Below are 22,195 nucleotides of genomic sequence, written 5' to 3' on the forward strand. Positions count from 1 at the left end.
CCTCACTTTAAAATAAATTATTTATATTTGACAATTGAATGCATTATAATGCATGTTTTGACCGGGAAATCTATAAAATACAAACATTATTTATATAGTTCCCGATTGGTCACCATAAAACATAGTTTAAATCCGCGCAACCTTTCCGGAAATCTTGGGGAATGGTCTTTCAATAAACTCACAATAAAAAACATATGCAATTTTATTTTTTATCCAACATTTTTTATTACATATTATTTATACTACGGTTCATTTTCATAAAATTGTTCAATGCGCTCTTGAGATTATCGTTCTTGCTTTAATCTGTATGTTTAAAGTTTAATAACTAGATATTTATGTATGTCGGGTATGTAATTTGTATGCATGTATGTAAAGATTTCAATCGATTTACTCTAGCTTAAAAACATAATTAGGGTTCGTTTGCCCAATGTTCATTTAAAATGTATGCTTCAACTGAAAATAGCATTTGTATAAATTACTTATCAGGATAAGTTTTAACTGAAGCATGAGCAAAACACATAATTTCTTTCTTGCAATAGATGTGGAAAAAATTTATAGAATGTAACAAAGTTATTTCGCCAATCTTAACATAGTACTGGAAGCTGCCGAAGTTATGATTGTGTAAAGTGAAGGTACTTTAAATTAATACTTTAAGTTGTGTGGCAATTAACATAAATATAAAAAATAGGAAGGTTGGTAGTAAATACTTGGAGGGCATATGTATACGTTAGGGGAAGGAGAATGTAATAACACATTTCTTACAACTGACTTGGAAAGCGGCAAATACTTTTCTTATTGTTCGCATTTATGATTTGTATTAACTTGCTATATATTTATAAATGTGAAAAGTTTATCAATTATAATTTACTGCCTTTTGTTGAATGCTGCTTTTGTACGATAATTTGTTAATTGTTATTACTATCATTTGTAAATCGTATTAGTGTTTGGAAGAGAAGAGAGCAGAAATAGTAGTAGTAAAAACATAGGGGCATATACCTAGAAGTATAAGTTTAGTAATAGTACTATGTGTGTATTAGTTTATATAAATTAGTTGTCATACCATATTTAATATTAATTAACAATATTTGTTCAACTTCTCATAGTACAATTCGTGGCATTTACAATATTGTTGTTATTTTTGATTGCTAAAATTAAGTTTATGTTTTGTTAGGTACAAAGAAAATCTCATGGCCATTGCACAGTGTGTGCCAGAATTGTTTTCCATCGGTTAAAATGCTGTATCTCTTTCAGATCGGCAAATATATATTTAAAAACAGCTTTGAAACGTCCTTAAAAATGTATTTTTATCGGTTCGACTGTTTCTATGACATACCCTCCAACAAGGACTTAACTGAACGAAATTTTAACTTATAATCTTCAGTTTATGGTTTTAGGAGTATTTCGATTTGGTTTGTAGATTGTGTGGTGTTAAAGAACTCAAGAGTAGTTAGGCATTTAGATCGCATAAACGTGGCGCTCAGTATACCCCGGGTGGAATCTTATGCTGTGTGATTGGTTTACTGATTGATAACGACAAAGATAAAATGGACATTCAATCGTACAAGGCAATAAGAACACTTTAATCTTGTTGAAAACAACTCGCGTTTATTTCTACAGTCCATTAATATCAACCTGAAGGGGCACTGACTGCTTGATTTTCCTATCTGATATATATTTATTCAGTTGTTTATGTCGACATATGTATTTGTTAAAAAAATATACATACATATGTGGAAAACGTTCCACCGGTGTCAACAATAAAAATGTTATGTACTGGCAACTCGATCCAGTTTTTAGAATACCTATCTACCCCATAAAGAGCTGATATACATGTATCTATCTTTGAATCACTTTAGATTGGGTCTTCGTAGACGATAGCTACTTTCGCTAGGGCTTGTCTAATGTTTATATATTGCTTTATAATGTAAAGTCGTTCATTACTCGTGTTTTACAAAAATCTATCTTTGAAACCATTAACTGATATTTAAAATGTTGGACTGATCTGATACTTGAAAATATTCGAGAAAACTATCTTAAACAAATTTACCAAAAGCTGCTAAGTGCATTACACACAAATCAAGCACAAAGCTGGCATGACACTAAAGAACAATTTATCATTAATGATAGTATTTGAAATGAAAAATATCGAGACACAAAATATTTAGTTGCTACGATATAAATGCATTCTTAAAAATGCAAACAGGTAATAAAATGATTGAAGGCGTTTACAAAAATAAAGCTTTAAACATAAAAGCCGATGGAATTGACTTATGGACCACAGTGCGTTGTTAGTTAATTTGTTATTGTTCGAATGAAAACAAAAATTAAAAACTAGTACTGGTCTAAAATCGTCACCGAAGCCATACGTGTTGAGGCGTTTGCTTTTTAGTATTCTTAATTAATTAGTTGCATAAGAAAAATTTGAGTTAAATTGCTGCATAAAACTTGCTTGCGACTAGAATTAAGTTGGTTTGCTTTTTAGATTGTTCTGTGAATGCATTGTATATATGTATGTATATCTATATAAATATGTATATATGCATGTATAAGTTTGTATACTAACAACTCATTTATGTGTATATATCATATATATATGTAAATATAGATATATGTATATGGATAGATTTGTTCATATTACACTTTAACTAGCATGGCTGCTTTAGCTGCTGAGCTGCAGCAATCAGACATCTCCGGTGGACTCCAATTAGAGCATGCTAATGCTACCTTTCATAGCCTTTGTTATTAATCAAATTGAAATAAAGCTATTAATTCGCGAAATGTTACTTGTTATGCGTGCGATATACAAAAGCATAACTGGATAATGCGAATAATTTGAGTGTTTTTTTTAGAAGAAATGCAGCTAGAAGCCCACGCGTTTATACATAATCGTAAATGTATCTCTAATCTGTATATAAAGGTAAATATATATATTTGTATATATACTATTGTGTGCCCAAACCAGCGTGAACCTGTTAGACTGTGGTGCCATATGCATTGTTAAAAACAGCACGCGAGCTATCCGTATCCAGCGATATGTCCTCGGGACTGGCCAAGTCGACGCGCACGTTGGAGTTAGTTCGTCGGCGCGCCGTTTGAGCGGCACCCCAATTGCTAAGGGTCCAGTGAAAACCGGATGCGCTCGGTGCAGGTTCCGCATCGACTTTGACCTGCGTGCAAACCTAAATCGAGCATGGAAATGTTAGAAATTCAAAAGTAGAATTGTTTGAACCAACGAACCTCGCGATTTCCACATGGTAGAGTTTCCGTGCCGTTGCCCAAGGCAGAGCCAGACACCGAGCCGGAGCCAGAATCGCGCGTGCTGCCAATGCTACTGCTGCTGGCCAACGAATCGTTGCTAGACTCCATGACGGCTCCATGATAGCGCGCCACCGAATGCACAGCCTGATGCAAATATGGAATTTTAATACAAAATATACATTTAGTTGAATTGAAAGCGCACACACCATAGCTTCGCCGCTCTGGCAGTCTTCGATAGACTTGAGTATCTCCCAAACCAGCTCTGAGTCCAGCGGAATGGGCTGTTCCGTATCGCGATTGTAAATGGCAATGGCAATGTGCACGGGATGTGGAACTGGCAGCGGTATCAGCAGTTTTTCTGTGACGCTTCGCTCCACGCACTTCTGTTTCCATGGACGCCAGGGCTTTTGGGCATCCTGCGTGGCTTTTGGTATATGTTGAGCACGATGGGCGCGCACTCGTGGCGTCGTTAGCCCCACGGACATGTCGCTACAACAATCAAAAGTTAATAAGATGAATCTCATGTGCTGGGGAATGCATGCAAATGTCTTACCGCTTCTCGGGCTTACGAAAAGTCAACGTTATGCGTGATCGCGGATTAAATGCGGTCACTTCCAGGAATGGTAAATGCACCTGGACATTGCCGCGTGGCGCATACACATTGCCCAACAAATCCAGTCCCTTGGAACCGATCACATCGTTGGCGTTCTTCACCATCTCCGTGTAGCGCATTAGATCAAGCGAGGCATGTGGTTCTAGTTTAAAATGCGTATCATTTTCAGTCAATGGCGTTAGAAAATCTAAACTAAATATCTCGGTATATATGAGACCCGCGAGACCCGGCCAATCGTTGACCGAGAGACCCTGTAAACCGACCACAGAGGGATAATACGTTAATTATAGATGATTTCAATGCTTCAGCAGTTCTCTTTTACCTTATTATCCCAAAATTCTTCTTCGCTAATGGACAGTCTACCGATGACATGAGACGGATAGTATTTCTCAAGTAAATGGGCGGCCAGTTGTATTGCAATCTGTGAAGAGCAAGGTAAATAAGCTTTAATATGTTTCACACGTTCGTCACGTCAGTGCTCAGATCCGGCATACTGCTTGATCAAGCTAGATAGACTGCTAAGACTGTTTGAATATACCTTTAATTCTTTGGTGTTCAGCTTAATACGCGATTTAACCTGCGTAGTTAGGCTCGTTTGTAGCTCCCTTCGGCGCTTCTCTAGCTTTTCGTGTAGTGAGCTCATCAAATCCTGAGCCTCGCGATCGAGTGCTAAATATGGACCTGTTTTCGACAACTGGGCGGAGAAGGGTCCAAAACAGGCTTCGACAAATTGCAGGAAATCCTGCTGTGGCTGCAATACCACACGCTCAGTGGCATGCTGATAGGCCTGCAGCTCGTCCAGTTCCATTTTAGCCTCTAGTGCTGCCAAAGCCTGCTCCGGCCGTATAATGAAATAATAATCCAAAGCCAAGCCCGGACCAGCAATGCGTTTGACGGCAATGCTATCCGAGGCAGGAACCCGTCCGCATTTCTTGATGAACAAATGAAACGTGACCGAATCCCAAAGCAGCCGCAGTGTGTATCGAACGAAGCCAACTAAAATATAAATAATTAGCGGTCTTCTCTAAAAACGCACATGAATTCACACGTTTACCTATCAGCACAAGACCTGCCGCCAGCGGACAAAGCAGCGTGGCCACCAAAATCGCGGCCATCGGTTGCAGTAGGCCCTGAATAAGAAAGTTCCATATAAGCGCCTCCAGCAGAATACAGTAACGATTTCGCGTGTTGTCCGGCGCATCCAAATCATATACGAGTATCATGTAGATGTGCAATAGGAGAACAAACACTGGAATCCAAAGCGGTGCGCTCAATGCCAGCCCAATGCTGAGGAAACATGTCGCCAAGCATATCAGCGGGAATGCAAACAGAATGACAACAGTGCCCAGAAATCCTTTAACAAAGTAATTCCAAGTTCGATTCAAATTGCGTGTCAAGCCTTTGCCAATGAAGCCTACAAAAATTTCATAAAGATTACATGTTGTCCTAAGAATCAAATAAAATTGCCCCTTACCTGTGTCGGGTTCCGTTTCGAAGTGAGTGCGTGATTTTGATATGTGTCGCCAGAGCTCAATAAGCCGCGAGGCTAACGTCTGTGTGATGCTGGTCTTGCGTGGGAAGAGTGTGCCATTGATTTGAGACAGTTCCAGGTCGGGCATGAACGGCTTGATGCAGAAGAGGGCGCGCAGCCCGAGCGGGCTGCACCAGGGAACGAGAATGCCGAGGAGGAACATCATGTTCCAAGTCCAGCACCAGGTCCGCTGCAGCAGATTCAACAGACGCCAGAAGGGCCAGCGCGTGCTGGTGGTGCGTATCATTTCCTTTTCAACCAAAAATACCGGCTGACTGGGATCCGAGCGTGGAGTGACAATCGAAGTGGCCTGCTGGCTAATGACCGTGGGGATCACATCCGATTGCCCCTGAAAATTGCGTCGTATAATCCAAGATTGTGGCGACCAGATGCGACAAGCCCATTGGAAGCTGCGTGTTGGCGTCTTCGCATTCTTCAACTCCTTGAGCAGCACTGGCTCGCGCTCCTTCATGAATGCCAGATCGCGCGACAGGAAGTAGGCGGTCTGATGCAGATTGTGCTGGCTGCACATCTTGAGGGCCTCCTCGTGCGCCGACCAGGCGCACTTGTACAGCTTGTGCTGCTCGGCATGGCGCAGCTTGGAGCGTAGCCAGGGCGCCACGCGGGACAGCACAGAGTGATCGTTGGCCAGGCACTTCTGGTGGTCCTCACGCGTTCGCTTAATATCCTGCTGCACCTTGTCGACGGCCTTGTACATGATGACTACCGACTGGGCTTGCTCCACCAACAGCTGCTGCACACCGTTGCCCAGCTCCGCGAGCTTGGCATTGGACATGATGGAGCTATAAACACGCTGCAAATACTCTTTCATGACAGCCTCATTGACCTCCTCCTCAATTTCCTTATCGGTCAGTTTCTTTGCGCGCAGCTCTGCAATCAGGCGCTCACGAAAATGCAGAAACCAGCCGCGTGTTTCCCGCTCCAGTATGCCCACCAGCACGGGCAGTGCCTTGCGCATTATGTCCCGGCAGAACAGACGCAGATCGATCTCCTGGCCCTTGGGCGTCAAGAACAGATATGGCACGGGCTGAGTCACCTCACAGCTGTTGAAATCAAACTTCTCCATGGTTGCGCGACGCAGCATTTTACGCACATAGGAGCATAGGCCATCCAGGCAGTCCTCAAACTCCGGCTGCAAGGCAATTTAAAAGATTCAGATTAAATCGTTATCGAATCAAAAGGGGATAAATTCTACTAGGTGCTATTCAAGTACTAGGGAACTCTACAAATGGTTTGCTGCTGAATTTCCATTTGTGGAAGGTTTTAGTTTACACTTACCCGACACACCAGCTCAGCTATAAGAAAGCGACAACGTTCCTCCTTAATCTTGTAGTCCAGATTGTGTGCCAACAAAGCGGGCACACCGATAAACATGTCCACCAGCCGAATTAGCGCTTCCAGCAGTGCGTGCGCTGCATGCACCACCGAAAAGAAGTGCGAGAAGATGCGAGCTCGGGCCGTGACGACCACAAAGCGCGCTGCCAAGGCCAAATCGCTTAAAAAGGAGTCTTGGGCGCGCAGCGTGCCCTTCTGCAGCAGCTGGGACAGGCGCCACTTGTGCACCTGGCCCGTGAAATGCAAGCTAGGAACGTCGAATTCACTGTGAATGCAAATGCAAAAGTCTTAGTATAATGGACGGCGACTAATGTCTAACGCAACATTAAACACACATATGTACACATATATTGAGACGAGGACGAGACACAACTTAATGACAAATTATAGGCATGCTCAAGCGTGGGCCAGATTCTTAACAGTATTGTTCCGCATCCGTGTGAATTATGCTAGAATTTAATTAATTACATTTGAAATGTCTGTGTGTGCAAGTGAAATGATTGTTGTTGGTATTTTGAATGGTGCCCAAAGTTGCAAACTCAGAAATATCATAGAAACCGGGCTTTAGTTGAAACCTTGGTCTCACATTTTTTTTAACATTCTATAAAACAATTTAATATTTAATGTACTATTTCATATACAAAAGGGGAGCTAAATTTGATTGCTGATCAAAATTTGCTCCTACCAAATATGGTTAAATATATGGCCAACTATTCATTATTCATAAATAACAATATTTCCCAATTCAAAACGGATTTGCAGCCTTGGCATTGCCCAACTAAATAATAGTTTAAGACAACAAGGAATTAAACCCCATTTAATACAGCAAATTAAGTGTAAAGGGCCGTGATAAAGTGTTAAATGAATGAGTAAAATAAGGATAAGGATTGCTAATGAAATCATATTATTTAAACTTTTAAAAAGCCAACTCAAATTGTTTTTAAGAAACGCTTGCGCCTAAACACACAAGTTATGTTTCGAAATACCTATATAAAAAAAACTATGATACTTTGAACACCAGAGGCAACATTTTCATAGGAACTGCCAAAACGTTTTTCTGTTTGTTTTCGTGTTGGCATTCGTTTTTGAATTTTCGATTCGATTCGACGGCATGCATAAATTTGGCGTAGCGTAAATTATGAATGTGTACTTAAGAACACAGAAAGGAAAATTACCACGCATAATTTATGTATGTTAGGATAAAGAAAAATAATGAAAACTTTATATGTATGCATGTAGTATATATGTACAATCGGTATAAAATAAGGAACACTGACTAAACAATTTGATATGCAATGGCAAACACGCAAAACATTTATTTTGATTTTATTTAGTTCGTTGCTTATTGTTTATTTACCCATTTTTACGTATTGTTTCCAATTGTTCCAAAGTTAATTTCTTCGGCTTTCCATATTTATCCTTTTGCAAGCTTTACAGGAATATTTCACATACAAACATTTTGTTTACGTTAATTGTAACTGTATGCAGTTACGTACACATATATTTGCGCATTTTGTCGTAATGTTAATGTTGTAACGTTGAATAAAATATATTTCAAAAAAATGTTGCATGCAAATAACGTTAAACAAATCTAAACAAAAAACAACAATTTACTCTGTTACTCCCCCAAGACTGTGGAACATGCTTTTATTTTGATTGTTGCTTTTGCTTTTTTTTAACAGCTGCGTGAGTGTGCGCAAAGTGACAAATGATTTTTGCTGTTGTTTGGCGAAGCGTTTGCACTGTGGTGCAACGGTGCTGCTAAGCTTAGCAGCGGCATGTTAATGTTAGCTACACACATATGTACATATGTAAGCACAACGGCTTGCAGTCGGCAGTGCTAAGTTCGTTTATTTGAATGTAATCGATTCGTGGCTTAGTGTTTATCTTCATCGAAAAGCACGCGCCGACAGCCGCGCTCGTGCGCATGCTGCTTTTTAAAACTGTGGATATTTTCTGCTCGCCTGCATCATCATTATCATTAACTTCCTTGCCAGACAGCAGACAGCAGCTTTCGAATTTTTGTGTGCGCATGCATGCATACGACCCCAGACTCACCCAGTTTCGCGCAAACTTTTCAATTGTGCATTTGTTAGGCGACGCGGCTCGCCGCTGCCATCGGAGGCAACCGCATCCAACTCATCAAAGGGCGGCGCTATAAATAGGTCACTCTGATTAATAGGACGCTTTTTGCGACCGCTGACACTATTTGTCGCATTACTGGCCGTTACATTAAGCGTGCTAGTCGCCAGTGGCTGGGGCAGAACTGTAAAAGTCCAAAACTCAATCAACACTTATTTCACCACACTAGGCTGTGCACTTACCAATGGGAAAACTCTTCCAGTGATATAGAAACTGTTCGGCCACGCACTTAATCTGCTGAACCAGCTGTTCCACCTCGGGCGGTGCGCCTACCAGATTGATGTTGAATTCGACGGGCTCCCGCTCCGGACCCGCCAGCGTTTGGGGGCGCAGCAACTGATGGTTGCCCGAAGCGCTGCCGCTTGCAACTGTCGGTTGCAATGACATGATGCTTGTGTGTTCCCCCCCAGCAGCTGTTTACTCCATCATTGTGAACAGCCTGGTGCGTTGTGTGTTTTCAATATTAAAATCAAAAGCTGCAAATATTTATGGAATCTGTTAATCCATGCGCCAAACACATATGCCAATTGAAATCGTCGAAATGCGCGCCTGTATTAATATTAATGATCCAATTGAAAACACACAAACACGTCTGTTAGTGTATGTGTGCATGCGCGTGTAGATCGCTCACAAATGAATTTTAGAAGAAATTCCAGCAAGGCGACGAACACAATGTAAACAATTAGCTGTAGCGTGTGAGCACAGACAGTTTTCTGCGTAGGCGAATTAAGGAACTAAGTTAACACTTTAATTACCAACTAACATGACGAAGAGACACAGGTGAATGCGAACAGCCTTCCAAAACCCGACGACACTCAGCCCGCAAGTCACTTTAACTCAATTTCGCGCTTCGTTAACTCTGGCGAGACGGATTCGGACAGAGTTTGCTGTCTGCTGGACTTTACAAAAATATACATATATATGTATATGTATGTATATACATGTACATATGCCTGCCAATTGTGCGTTCCACGCCCAACACACAGACTAACCACCTCACCACCCCCACAACACACAAACAACACTTGTGCTTCTTATTGCTTTTAACTGCGGCACACGCACACAAGTCATTTCATATTGTCGTCGGGTTTGAGTTACAGCTGCCTTTTACCTTGTTTTATATATCAAGTTGCTATTAGCCGAGCATGTGCGTTTGTATGTAAGTAAACATGTACTAAATCCAGAGCGAGAAATTGTACTACTACTACTATTCGGGTTACATTTATCGATGATTAATCGTTATCAACAGTTTGAGAGTCAATGACAAGCGGCGACAGACAAACCGAAATACACAAGAACTTCATGGTATTCGCACTGTCTGCGGAACACGTTTTGTAACTAGCAGCAGCCATGGTTAGATTGTTTTGTGCAACCTGTAACTATGATTGAAACTTACACTTGCTTTATTTCACAAAAAACATTTTCATTTTGCACTGACTTTACTACGCATTTTCTTAAAACCTTATTACCATTTCGAGAGGTATACGCAAAACTATCGATAAATATAGCAGTGTGACTGAATCGAAGTTTGCATAAAATACTCTTTTCTAGGTCTTCTTAAGTACATAGATCCAGCTGACGAACAGATGTTTTTAGAAATAAAATTACAAATTGTTCAGCACTATGCCAATAAGTTGCGCGACGATTCCAAAATAGAACACAAGCACTCCTGATGTTGCCAAAACTAATAAGAAAATGTATGGCAATAAACTGTAATGCTAGCGGCTTGCAGGATTTCACAAAGTTATTTAAATTTCCAACGGATCCCGAATTAAACCAAAAGTGGAAAGAAAATCTAGGACTTACGAACGCCCGCTTCCTCTCGTCATGCCGATCATTAATATGCCGACGCCACTTCACGCCAGAATGCCACGCGAAGAAAAAGTTACATTCCTGGGCCGTGCCAACACTCCATTTGGGTACCGGTGGGTACAGCAATCAGCTGAGAGCTGATAGGCAGAACTTACCTTCTCCGTTTTATAGGTAAAACTGAGGGTATACATCAACCTTTTAAACCCAAAATACTTTGGAAGTGGCGGAAGTGTTGTGTCAGAAACTGTAAGGTGAAGCATCCAGAAACATTACACACATTTCCAAAGAAACCGGAGCTACGCGCCAAATGGTTGCAAATATGCGGATTAAAAGATGTGAGGAAAGTGTACGATATATGCCGGAGGCACTTTCGTCCAAGTTTTTTACTTAGACGCAAACTCGTAAAGAACGCATATCCCGAATTGAATTTGGGGCTAGAAGATTTTGATCCACTGCAGGCGTCACAAGACTCGGAGAACATTGAAGTTGAAGAGGATGAGATTAATGAGAACATAGATAATGACGAAGACGAACAAATAATTGACACGAATAGCAGCGAGACAGATGACGCAGAAGAGAACGAGGATGATGTCAGAGAAACTCAGATACGTGACACAAGCTGCGACAGGTGTGCAACGCGGGAGAATCGGTGCCGCGAGATGCAGGAAGAAATTGACGCCATGCGCAAAAAGATAACTCAACTGGAGGAAATGCTTCACGTAAATACGCAAGATGACGAAGAGGAGTACATATGGCTGCTGCTCAAATAAATCGAAACCCAAAAACCTTTGATTAATACCATTTTATTTTTCTTACTGCATCTGAAGCTCAAGCTGCAATAGACGCTGGTTAGTGGGACAATACGGCATTGTAGCGGACATGTTGGCAATGGCCTTGGCGCGTTCCCGCAGCTCATTTGGCCGCTGCTGCTGTATTGAGCTGTTTGATGTTGTTTTTGGCTTCAACTGGTTGTATTCTGTGAGAGTCAGGTCCATTGCGGCCACCATAACATCGGGTATTACCTTGATGACATCACCACTCAACTGTCTCACGTTTGCCAGGCAGGTGGCCACGTCCTCCGTGCTGTTGGGTATGATGTTGGGTATGCGCTGAAGCTGCTGTAGCGCCGCCTTAGACTTGCCTTCGTGATAATTATCAAAGAACGTGAGCAAATCCCGTAATAATGTAAAGCTGACATAGATCTTAGGCTCTATATCCGTGGAGCGGGCAGTCAAGCGTGCGCTGAACCGCGGTGCTTCCAGGCTAAGGCGCGCTCGCAATGTTCCCTCTACTGGAGGCTCTTGCACCACCTGGGCCAATAATATGGAAATATACTTCAGTGCCAGATTAAGGTTGCCAGCAATTTCATAGAGCCGCACAGCCATCTCAAAGTTGCCGCGCTCGACCAGTTCATCGGCGACCAGGCCAGCCATGGTATGTGTGTCAAAGTCTGCGCAGCTGAACTGCCCAAAGAGTCCTCTGTGGAGGAAATTAAAGAAGTGAAAGCATGAAATACACTTATACACAAGTGTAACTGCGCTCTAGCTATCCGAAATGATTAGCTATATGTACATACCCCAATAATTCCTCACCGTTGACACTTCCCTTCTGTCGATGTCCAAATATCAAATCAAATATGCTGGTGTCCAGCACGCCGCTGTCTACGACCAAACTACAAACGCACGTTAGAAACATGTTCCGTCCCTTGGGATCGTGCAGGTTGCGCAGTGTGTAATAGTAGTGCAGTGCTTCGGCTGTGTCCATCGCCTCAAAGCGATGCACATAGAGTCGAATGAGGCGCGCCAGATTGAGACGACGGAGCGGCGTTGGATCCGATATGTCAATTGTGAGCAGTGGTTGCGACACGCTTCGCACGCCGCCCAGCATACTCAGCTCATGTAGACCTATGGCCATGTGGACTGCGTGCACGCGATTGGCATCCGAACGAGCCAGGAACTCAATAGCTGCCTCAAATTGACCAGTGAGTGCCAGCGCTTGGAAGTAAAGATGCGGCTGCTGACTAGCATTAAAATACTTCTCGCCATAGGTGTCTATGATCAAGCTCTGCAGTTGGCCATAGCCAGTTGAATCGCCGGGATGCAGCATGGCCAATCTGATCCAAATAAAGTCGTCGATTGTTTTGGCCACTTCCCCGTGAACCTCGTTGGCGTCGCAGCCGAGCAGAATGCAGTAAACAGCCTTCTTATAGGCATCAGTTGAATTGCGTATTTTGTTCGCATACTGTAGTTTCAGTTGGCTTTCTATCTTGGAGTTGACCACGCCTCCATTTCGATCTGCAATAAGCTGAGCAAATTCCTCATAGCTTGGGCCAGCTTCACGTAAGAACTCTACAGCCGTTTCAACAGCACCGCATCGTAGACTGTAATAGATAAGCGGCCAAAGTGGTTTGCCGCCAGCTGTGTCCACCAGACCAATCGCTTGTTGTCCGCTAAAGCAGCGACTCACATAGGCGCGCACCAATTGATAGCTATCGGCATCGCTGGCTACGGTCACCAGTGAATTTATGTAGACTCTGTAGCGTTGCTCCAGATACAATTTGGCATTCAATACGAACTCTGGCCGCTGCTGGCGACTCTTGATAGGATCTCCCTGATGGACTTCGCTCACTTGAGTCACACAGGAAAGAAGCGTCCACATGTCCGTGAGGCGAGCATCTCCAAAAGTGTTGGTCAACTGTGCGTATTTCTGTACTAGATTTGGACGAGAACCACCCTTGAGCACGAGGGCATTGTACTGGCACAGCTCCTGGGCGTATAGTAAGCCCATCTTATCAAGACAGGAGAGCGGGTGGCATTCTGGATTCAATATTGTCTGGTCGGGCAGCCGTTGCAAGTCAATGAAGTTCTGCGATGGTCCAATCAAAGCATCCAGCAAGCGTGTTTTTTCTTCGTTCCAGCTGCTGATTAAATTTGCCCATTTTTGCTTGCTAACCGAGTCACTGATCTGTATATTATATCATAATAAACATGAATGTAAGCCTCTATTATGCCAAATTGATTACATACATTTTTATTGGTATCCTCGATGACAGACAATATGGCATTTTCACGTTCATTTTTGAGAAACGTGCACACATCTGTGTCCGCGCCAGCCACATCCAGGGGCTCAAAAGTTTTACCCGCGCTGAGCGTCTCGAGCTTCTGGTTCAGCTTCGGCAGATCGATGCCCTTTGAACCAAGCAATATTTGCCTATGAATAAGAACATAGTTGACATTCGCGTGCGCGTCTGCAGCATGGAGTTAACACTTACGCTTGTATTTCCTTGGTGCCGGTCTGGGTGACACGTCTGTGTAACTCCTCGGTGGCTTGCAGCACCTGTTGAAGCGTACGTTCCACGCCAGGTAGTTCGCATTCATCTTTTTCTTTAGTAAGGCTCTGTGCACGTTGTAGTAGAGTATTTAGATCCATTTTATAAATCTCTCAGCGCCAAAAAAAAACGCGGACTAACGTAAACAATGGTCAGTGCTGTGAAACTGATTGTAAAGTATCTTCACAATACACAACACTGAATTAGTTGGCGCGCAATTTAAAATATGAACACTACTTAAAGAAAAGTACTAAAATAATTATTTGCCATAGCCTTCAATATAATTCCAGAGAGTTCAGTAACATTCCTTATATTTTTATTATCAGATGCTAATATAGAATGATTTTACATTCATTCCGCTTAACATGTGATTGATGAGGTCGAGTTGTTTATCCATTGTCTTTTCAACGCTTGTTAAATTACTAAAAATAATAAAAAGTATGCAACCTATTAGTCGCCTAATTATTTATTACCGCCTTTTTGTGAAATCTACAAAAAAGCTGCGGTCACTAATATTTCATTGAATATTTAGATGCGCAGTTTCCCCCTTAGATTCATCACAAGATTATATTTCTCTTACTCGGCTTGAGTTAAAAGTGGAAAAATATCTCATCCAGCATTTGGCTAATCCAACTGGTCAACCAGTGTTTAATGAATTGCACTAAAACATACCTGAGTTTTCATGTCTTATATAATAGTTAAACCAAAATTACTTACTCTTCTTGTTTTTATGAATCGTATTTAAAAACACTCTTTAAATTTGTTGACAATAGGTATACTGCTAAGATATTGGTAAACTCAATAAATCCCAGTTATTAAAAACTCAATAAATGCCTGTTATTAAAAAAAAAACACATCCATTTATTACTAGTAAAAATTATATTTAAATTGAAACTAAGGATAATATAAGTTGCATATTTTATTTTGCATATGAACTTTGTAACTGAATTGTTATTGTGAAAAAGTGTACTAACTTAAACCTGCTTTGTTGCTAAACAGTCACCATGAACGCTGCTAGGCAACATTAGGGATCCCTAAATATTTGATGATTAGATTATTGTTTTCTTTTTCTTTTGCTGTTATTTCTTATAGCTATTAGTTTGTAAATTTTTTCCTTCTTGCGGACCAAGGTGTTTTTATAACAATAGATATTGAAACAATTTCGTATTGCCATTGTACGAGCCATATCTTAAAAATGGTTAATGCTGGCTGCTGGCTGCCGGCTGCCAAGTACTTATGATACAATACAGCTGCTCTTCTCGGGGGGATTACCATTCTCGTTTTCGATTAGCATAAGTAACTGATGAAATATATCACCGACAGACTGGAAAATACAAAGTTCAATATGATTATCGAATTAATCTTATCACCTGTGAATGTATTCACCTCATTTTGTTTGGCGGATGTTTCGAGAAATGCTGCCCGCCAGCATTCAGCCAGTTTTTTGCCCTCATCCGTGGAAACTGTGCGTTCCTGATGCAAATCCGTCTTATTCCCTACTAAGACTACAGGTACACTAAAAACGTATATAATATTGCATGTATTTTAATATCTGGTTTAAATTTTGTGTACTTTTCACATTTCTTACTATTTCTTGCCCATCACATCTAACAGTTTTTCGTATATAATTTTAATGACTTCAAAGGATTTTTGACTGGTTATGGAATAGACCAAAACGTATCCATGAAAGTCCATGCTGTATTGCACCGGAAATATGCTATATTCATCCTGTCCCGCCGTATCGACCAGCTTAACGCCATAATCCTGCGAGTTGACGCGTGTTACCTTGGTGAATGCTGTAATTTAATGAAAGTCGACCCGTACACACATTAATCGTTTATCAAACTGCGTTCTTTGTGCACGCCGTAGCCACATGAACATGAACGTAGAATGCCATCAGCATCCTTCACAAGTGTGGCTTTCTATGACTAATACCATTTGAAATGTGAACGCTCATAACGTTTATAAAAAACAGCTGCTATTTGTATACGCGTATGACTTACTATTTTCGATTGTTGGATCATAAGAGTCCACGAATTGGCCTTCAACAAACTGTATACTGAGCGAAGATTTGCCTGTTAATGCAGGTGAAACGCAATTATTATATATTATATATGTATGTAGGTTTTTTTTAAATTGTTTGCAATGTGTTGTGTCTGTTGTCAAAATACAACGCAATTACACTACAAGCAACAACGCACACGCACCCACAAGCCATACAACAACAACAACAACAGCAGCAGCAGCGCAGTGCGATTAGTCAGACTGGTGCTGGAGCTGAACTGGAGTCCAATAGACTTACCGACTGAGCGGTAGCCCATCATGGCTATATTGCGTTCCTTTGGTGGCATTATGTAGCCCAATTAATTATTTCTACTTTGTAAAATTGTTTTTGCCCTTTAGAGGGTGTATATTTGTGTGTCCGTGCGTCTGTGTGCGCCTTTTATTCGAATTATTCGGGCTATTTGCTTGCTCTAGATACTTGTTGCTATCACAGTTGTAAGCTTGCTGCAGCGTAGTTTCAATTTTTTATTGTTTAATTCAATTATGTATTATTTCACAGAAAACATTCTGACTTCACACTAACTACGCGTTTTTCTTAACTGTGGGCACCCTAAAACTGTAACATTTGCTGCACTGTTATTAACAGCGCGTACCATTCGTTCCTAAAAAAAAACTGTAATTTTCAATTTTCCCGTTTACAAGTCTATTAATTAAGGGCTTAGCTGGGTGAGATATATTCTGAGTAATGTGTAAAATATGTTGACTTCGTAACGTAATTTGTTGAGTATGAAACGAACCAGTCTTTGTATAAGACCCTCGAAATATCAATATTTAATAAACATGGATTGGTACATTTTAAAAAGTACTAAAAATCCTTGTTCATCTTTGTAATCGAAATTTGCCGAACTCACATCTCTAATGGTCGCCAAAAACATCTGTTTTCTGAAGCATTACTGATTGAACATTTTTTATTTAGTTTTGAATTTTTATTGTTGACCTCTCAACAATAGCGTACGCCTTTGAAATGGGCACAAAACGTCGCAATATCGAAGATGAGCTCTCACGCTTCGAAGCGGAGATCTCTAAGCCGCCAGCGCGAAACCTTTTTGTACCAAATCAAGTACGCCCGATCATCGCGGCGAATACGTATAACAACGTGCAGCAGAAATTGCAGCAGCATCAGCCTCGCATGGCGGTGCCACCACCTCCAATACCACCACCGCCAACATTTATGTCTACATTCGTACCGACCGGCAACGGCTCATCTACTTCGCCATCCAAACCTATGTCCGCCACCCCGGTTGTGCTAAGCAGTGCGCCGAAGCTCTATCAGTGTCGTCAGTCGGTGCATGTGCCGACGGTGGCCACGGCTCCAGCAATTGACATTAACATCAATACCATACAGTTTGATGTTACGCAGAAACTCAAAAAGCTTAAGGCTGAAAAATCGGGACCCAATCCGATTGCAGAAGAAGCTATCAAAGCAGCGCGCGCTTCATCGGCGCTGCAATCATTTCAGACCACAGAGCGCAAGAAGAAGGATCGGAAGACTGTGCGTATTGCCGGTGGCACTGTGTGGGAAGATGCCTCATTGGCGGATTGGCCGGATGATGATTTTCGTATCTTTTGTGGCGATCTCGGAAATGATGTCAACGACGAAGTGCTGACGCGCACCTTCAACAAGTTCCCATCATTCCAGAGGGCACGCGTTATTCGCGACAAACGAACCGGCAAAAGCAAAGGATTCGGCTTTGTCAGCTTCCGCGAACCGGCTGACTTCATACGTGCCATGAAGGAAATGGACGGACGCTACGTGGGCAGTCGGCCAATTAAGCTGCGCAAGAGCACCTGGCGACAGCGCAGTCTGGATGTAGTCAAGAAAAAGGAACGCGAGAAGCAAGTGCTCCTTCAGGCTTTTAACTCCATGAGTTAAAAACACTGCCCGCACTAAGTCGACACAACAAACAATTTTAGGCTAGTTTTGGTCGCATTTTGATGTAACAAATTTGTATTTCGAATGTCTGGATGTGGCTGCTGCAGAATAAGCGTAAATTAAAACAAATGTTAAAATACATTTTTTAGCAAAAGCAAAAACTAATGTAATTATTTATCGGCGACTTATAACAATATTGAACTAGACGTGCGCTATTAACTGTAAGCAATGTACATAACTTAAATAATTGGACATAATTGTTAGAAATCTATTAATGATGAATATTTTATACTTATAGATACACATACTCAAGCATGTACGTATGTGTTAACTTAGCTTCATTGTTTGCTCCCACAAAATTTGACATTTAATTATTGACTGCTTCACTCCTGATACTTATTCTAGCAATTGTTGCTTTAGTGTACCGACTACACTATGATACGAGTACTAGGTACTACATCTAACCTGAACAAAAATACGGCACAGCTGTGCATTAAAGCCGACATTAATTGGTATGGTTTACCTTTAGGAATACAGCTTCGACTTCGTAAGTCATTAAGTAACTAATTGGAAACCGCATGCACTGTTGTTGACCTTAGCAATACTTGTTTGATGTTGGCTTCTTAGGGTCTTCTTCAGCACCATTTGCTTGTCTGCTTACCAAGCAATGGCCTACACATTTCATCACCAGCATTTTCCATTGAACCTTTCTCCAAGCGCTTGTGTCTGGGCCAGCGAGCAAATGGTCTGCCCGCGTCGGTCGAGAATATTGAGGGATAATATTGTCGATAGCTAATGTATCCGGTGGCCAGACCGATTAATGCGCCAACTACCACATCTTGCCAATGATGATGATAGTCACAGGTGCGACTGACGGCTACCAAGGTGGCCACAATAAGAGGCATAATGGCAATAAATAGACGCCAAGTGTGGCCCCGACCTCGTGCATCGAAAGCATGCAGCTTGGCACCCACATAATAGGTAACAAATCCAAAGCTGGCAAAGGCAACTGAAAAATATGCAGCGGAAATGCTTGTCAGAGATCTGTAAGCTTCTAGATTGAATTTGGTCTACTTACAGGACGAATGGCCACTAGGAAAGCTTTTGCGGCCCTCGTTTATCACACTAGGGATGCCCGTGCAATTAAAATCGAGTAATGAGCTGCCAATTGCGTTGGCGGTTTCGTTTAGCACCATGACACCATCAGGAAAGCAACGATAAAAGAAGTCAGGACGTGGTCGTCCCACGCTAATCTTTAACAGACTCGTGGGTACGGCATTCGAGCACACCGCCAATGTCCACGCCCAGCTGGCTGCCTGAAAATCTCTGCGATCCTTGGTGAATGCGTAGAATATTAATGTAAGTACCAGGGGCACGGCTAGTACCGAAAATAACAGATCGCCGCCCTTAACGATATCTGGTTTGGGTGGATTTTTGTACAGCCACAGCTCCTCGGAGTGGATTTGTCGCTTAAATGCGGACATTGTTTCCAGTTTACTAAAAGGTAAGATTTATTGATACTTAATCATGACTCATTCTGTATGGCAATGAGATAAGCAGCATTTCTTACAAAAAAATCAGCGTAATCACAATGCGTATGACAATGTCAACCACGTCGCTATATTTCTTTCTTCTGGCGGGCACTAAGGGATCCTGATCCGGTTCCTCTTCTGGCAGGAGCTCGTCGTTTGTTTTCAGCTCATTCCGCCACATTTCGGTCTCGTCAACGACGTCCAAATCTTCAATGGAACTTTTGCCAAGACTACTGCGATGCGGCATTGTTTTGCTAGTCGTTGACATTTCGGCCACTTGGGTATAGTCCGTTGCCCGAGTGTGTTCTGTGTTTGGTTTCCTTGTTTTCTGAATAATTGATAAGGGCTAACAATTAGCAAAGTCATTAGACTATTAGACGGAGCATATTGGGTAAATACATATATAACTATTGCTGCGATAAGATAAATAGGCACATGTACGATGCAAACAAATATGAATGTATGTATGTTCATGTATGGGTTCATCACAACTCGTTACATGATTCTGATGATTTGCGGAATGTGTACGTTATATAAATACAAGTACATGCATATTTGCAATAATATTTATTCATAGTGTTAACTATGTCATTCGTATTTATAGGTAAACACAAGCAAACCTAGGCTAAATATCAATAAATTTGTGAGACCTGTGCTTCATCCGACCAAGACGAAGTGTCGTCAACGTCGTCTTGTTTGTTGTTGCTTAGTTGCTTTCCGCATTTTCGACTACGTAATTCCAAGTCTTCACTATGGCTTTGAAGCATTATCAAACGCTCCTCAAATATAACTTCAACTTTGGAACTGTTTACAACGTTAACAGCTTAGTAATTTTAATTTGCGCTCGAGTTTTAGTATTGCGAATGTGTTGATTTTCGGGGAAGTCAACTGGTACAAGAAGTATTATTATTTAAACTAACTGCCAGTCGCTAATTGCACCGGGCTTTTATAAACTTTCTCTAATCCGCATTTGTGACAGATATATACCAGAAATCCTAACATCGCGCACCGACATTTCTATACTCTCTCCAAACAATAAAAGAATTTTTATATGGCTTCGTTTTTCAATATCGAAATTATATAATTAATTAAAATAAATCATATGTTAATTTGTAATTTAATTTTCTTTGTGAAAATGACGATAGTTATAGAAAATGCAAACACCCTCTCTGTAGAGTAAATTAGCATCTGTAGATATAAAGATGGGCTAACAGTAGTGTTGGGCATTACAGTTCAGCTTCAAGTTCCTTTAGTTCCATCTGTTGCACCAGCTTAGTGGTTCACTTTCTATGGTGTCATGAGTATTTTTGAAGCTAAGTTAATGAATTTCATATAAAAAATAACGTTATTTTTGACGTACAGTAATTGTAGCTAAAATTTATAATGTTTTATTAATGAATAGATCAATTATACAAATGTACTGAGCCAATTTAAAAACAGTGGCGTAATTTTCAATTATACAATTTACGTACTAAAACCCGAAGAAATAATGTTTTAATATTGTTCACTTTTGAACTGCACATCCCTAATATAAAAAATGTTTACTTCTTCTTAACATATCACTGTCAAGTAACATAAATGAAAAGCCGCGTTGCCAACCATGTAAAAGGTGTACAAGAACAGGTCTGTTTCCGATCATATGATTGCGACTGATACCGTTTTTATTTTTCATAACAAAAGTATTAAAATTGGTGCAATTATAGATACTTTAACTTGAAAATGTCTGCCAAAAACTGTGAAAATGATAGGATTGCTGCTGGACAATTGCTTGACACCCTCTATCTGGATATGTTTCATCTAATCGAAGCTCACACCCAATGCCGCACAGACATCGAACGCACGTACTCCAGTGGCGTCATTCTCCTAGCACGAACGAAATTCCAACAGGGAGGCCAATCAATATCCACCGCTCAGATACCAACCGAAAATAGTGCAGAGTTTAAAGCCTTATGCAGGGTGATAAATGCGCCAGAAGAAGACAGAGTCGCCGACATTACTATTCAGCGCAGTGCAGTGGACAAGGAAGACGGCTATGTGGAGCCTTTGCATTGGTTTAGCGTATTGCCCCCAATGAGTTTACGAAACGCGGTGGAAAGGTTCAAGAAAACTATTGAATTGGTAGCGGAGAGTACAAATCTGCAACGGCAACTTAGCACCGTATTAAATGGTATTAACAGGCTGCGGCAAACTGTTGCACTATATTAGAAGTGAATTCATCGTATATATTACAAATGTATGAATAAGAATAAAGTTGGAAATTGTTAAGACAAAATAAATGATTTGCTATATAGTGTGGTTGTTGTTTTTTTCGGAGAGCGAATAAATCGATATGAATCTTTAACAATCGATAACATAATTAATTTAGAACGATTGCAATAATGCGCAAGTGGATAGTCTCGTCAGCTGTTTGCAACTTTATTTCACACTTTGTATTCTCAGTAAGTGGACAGTCTCGTTGCTCATCATTTTCGTATCTTGTTAATGAATCGATATATATATAGATATAAAGTTTACAGAAAGCAATCAATAATTGCTAAAAAGCAAATGTGCAACAAAAAATAAATTGAACCAATTACAGATTAAATTATAGAACATGCAAAATATGCATAAAAGAGGCGTACCGCCCAGCAGATAACAGTGTTCACGTTCGCCCGAAAAGCCACAGACGCGCGCCTTTGTTGCTCTG

At 41.1% G+C, this 22,195-nt stretch overlaps 7 protein-coding genes across 10 annotated transcripts; 3 read left to right on the top strand and 4 right to left on the bottom strand.

Moving 5' to 3' along the window:
* Positions 1-200: 200 nt before the first annotated feature.
* LOC135436015 (uncharacterized) lies at positions 201-10,425 on the bottom strand. Of its 3 annotated transcripts, none has more exons than XM_064693377.1 (13): positions 10,297-10,425; positions 9,083-9,376; positions 8,817-9,024; positions 8,116-8,187; positions 6,702-7,023; positions 5,346-6,555; positions 4,926-5,285; positions 4,410-4,867; positions 4,194-4,292; positions 3,812-4,122; positions 3,465-3,747; positions 3,238-3,402; positions 201-3,179 (listed from the first exon to the last, which is right to left on the bottom strand). In XM_064693377.1, exons 2-13 carry the CDS (start codon positions 9,285-9,287, stop codon positions 2,973-2,975), a joined length of 3,900 nt encoding a protein of 1,299 aa, XP_064549447.1. In that variant the 5' UTR covers positions 9,288-9,376; positions 10,297-10,425; the 3' UTR covers positions 201-2,972. The 3 variants fall into 3 exon arrangements, with proteins under 3 accessions (XP_064549447.1, XP_064549448.1, XP_064549450.1); XM_064693378.1 differs by lacking the exon at positions 10,297-10,425 and adding an exon at positions 10,012-10,125; XM_064693380.1 differs by lacking the exon at positions 8,116-8,187.
* Positions 10,426-10,484: 59 nt separating this feature from the next.
* LOC135436018 (uncharacterized) lies at positions 10,485-11,510 on the top strand. Its single transcript, XM_064693383.1, has 2 exons — positions 10,485-10,825; positions 10,884-11,510. The coding sequence occupies exons 1-2, from the start codon at positions 10,573-10,575 to the stop codon at positions 11,480-11,482; spliced, it is 852 nt and encodes a 283-aa protein (XP_064549453.1). The 5' UTR covers positions 10,485-10,572; the 3' UTR covers positions 11,483-11,510.
* Positions 11,500-14,173, bottom strand: Nup93-2 (Nucleoporin 93kD-2). The gene is made up of 4 exons (XM_064693381.1): positions 13,984-14,173; positions 13,739-13,922; positions 12,289-13,676; positions 11,500-12,191 (listed from the first exon to the last, which is right to left on the bottom strand). Exons 1-4 carry the CDS (start codon positions 14,139-14,141, stop codon positions 11,525-11,527), a joined length of 2,397 nt encoding a protein of 798 aa, XP_064549451.1. The 5' UTR covers positions 14,142-14,173; the 3' UTR covers positions 11,500-11,524.
* Positions 14,174-14,900: 727 nt separating this feature from the next.
* Positions 14,901-16,644, bottom strand: Rheb (Ras homolog enriched in brain). The gene is made up of 5 exons (XM_064693658.1): positions 16,343-16,644; positions 16,044-16,115; positions 15,629-15,836; positions 15,427-15,556; positions 14,901-15,364 (listed from the first exon to the last, which is right to left on the bottom strand). Exons 1-5 carry the CDS (start codon positions 16,389-16,391, stop codon positions 15,275-15,277), a joined length of 549 nt encoding a protein of 182 aa, XP_064549728.1. The 5' UTR covers positions 16,392-16,644; the 3' UTR covers positions 14,901-15,274.
* Positions 16,645-16,964: 320 nt separating this feature from the next.
* Positions 16,965-18,138, top strand: LOC135436162 (RNA-binding protein 42). The gene has a single exon (XM_064693657.1). The coding sequence runs from the start codon at positions 17,069-17,071 to the stop codon at positions 17,975-17,977; it is 909 nt and encodes a 302-aa protein (XP_064549727.1). The 5' UTR covers positions 16,965-17,068; the 3' UTR covers positions 17,978-18,138.
* On the bottom strand, positions 18,115-20,518 carry LOC135436161 (phospholipid phosphatase 5). 2 transcript variants are annotated; one of them, XM_064693655.1, is made up of 4 exons: positions 20,160-20,518; positions 19,548-19,855; positions 19,056-19,474; positions 18,115-18,986 (listed from the first exon to the last, which is right to left on the bottom strand). In XM_064693655.1, the coding sequence occupies exons 1-4, from the start codon at positions 20,274-20,276 to the stop codon at positions 18,613-18,615; spliced, it is 1,218 nt and encodes a 405-aa protein (XP_064549725.1). In that variant the 5' UTR covers positions 20,277-20,518; the 3' UTR covers positions 18,115-18,612. The 2 variants fall into 2 exon arrangements, with proteins under 2 accessions (XP_064549725.1, XP_064549726.1); XM_064693656.1 differs by having other exon boundaries at positions 19,548-19,837; positions 20,160-20,513.
* A 644-nt stretch (positions 20,519-21,162) lies between these two features.
* Positions 21,163-21,799, top strand: LOC135436301 (uncharacterized). Its single transcript, XM_064693874.1, has one exon. The coding sequence runs from the start codon at positions 21,229-21,231 to the stop codon at positions 21,712-21,714; it is 486 nt and encodes a 161-aa protein (XP_064549944.1). The 5' UTR covers positions 21,163-21,228; the 3' UTR covers positions 21,715-21,799.
* Positions 21,800-22,195: the final 396 nt, after the last annotated feature.

This window comes from Drosophila montana, unplaced genomic scaffold (genome assembly GCF_035044405.1).
Source record: "Drosophila montana isolate Dmon_TW-CO22-7 unplaced genomic scaffold, ASM3504440v1 contig_3733_1, whole genome shotgun sequence".
Taxonomy (NCBI): Eukaryota; Metazoa; Arthropoda; class Insecta; order Diptera; family Drosophilidae; genus Drosophila; species Drosophila montana.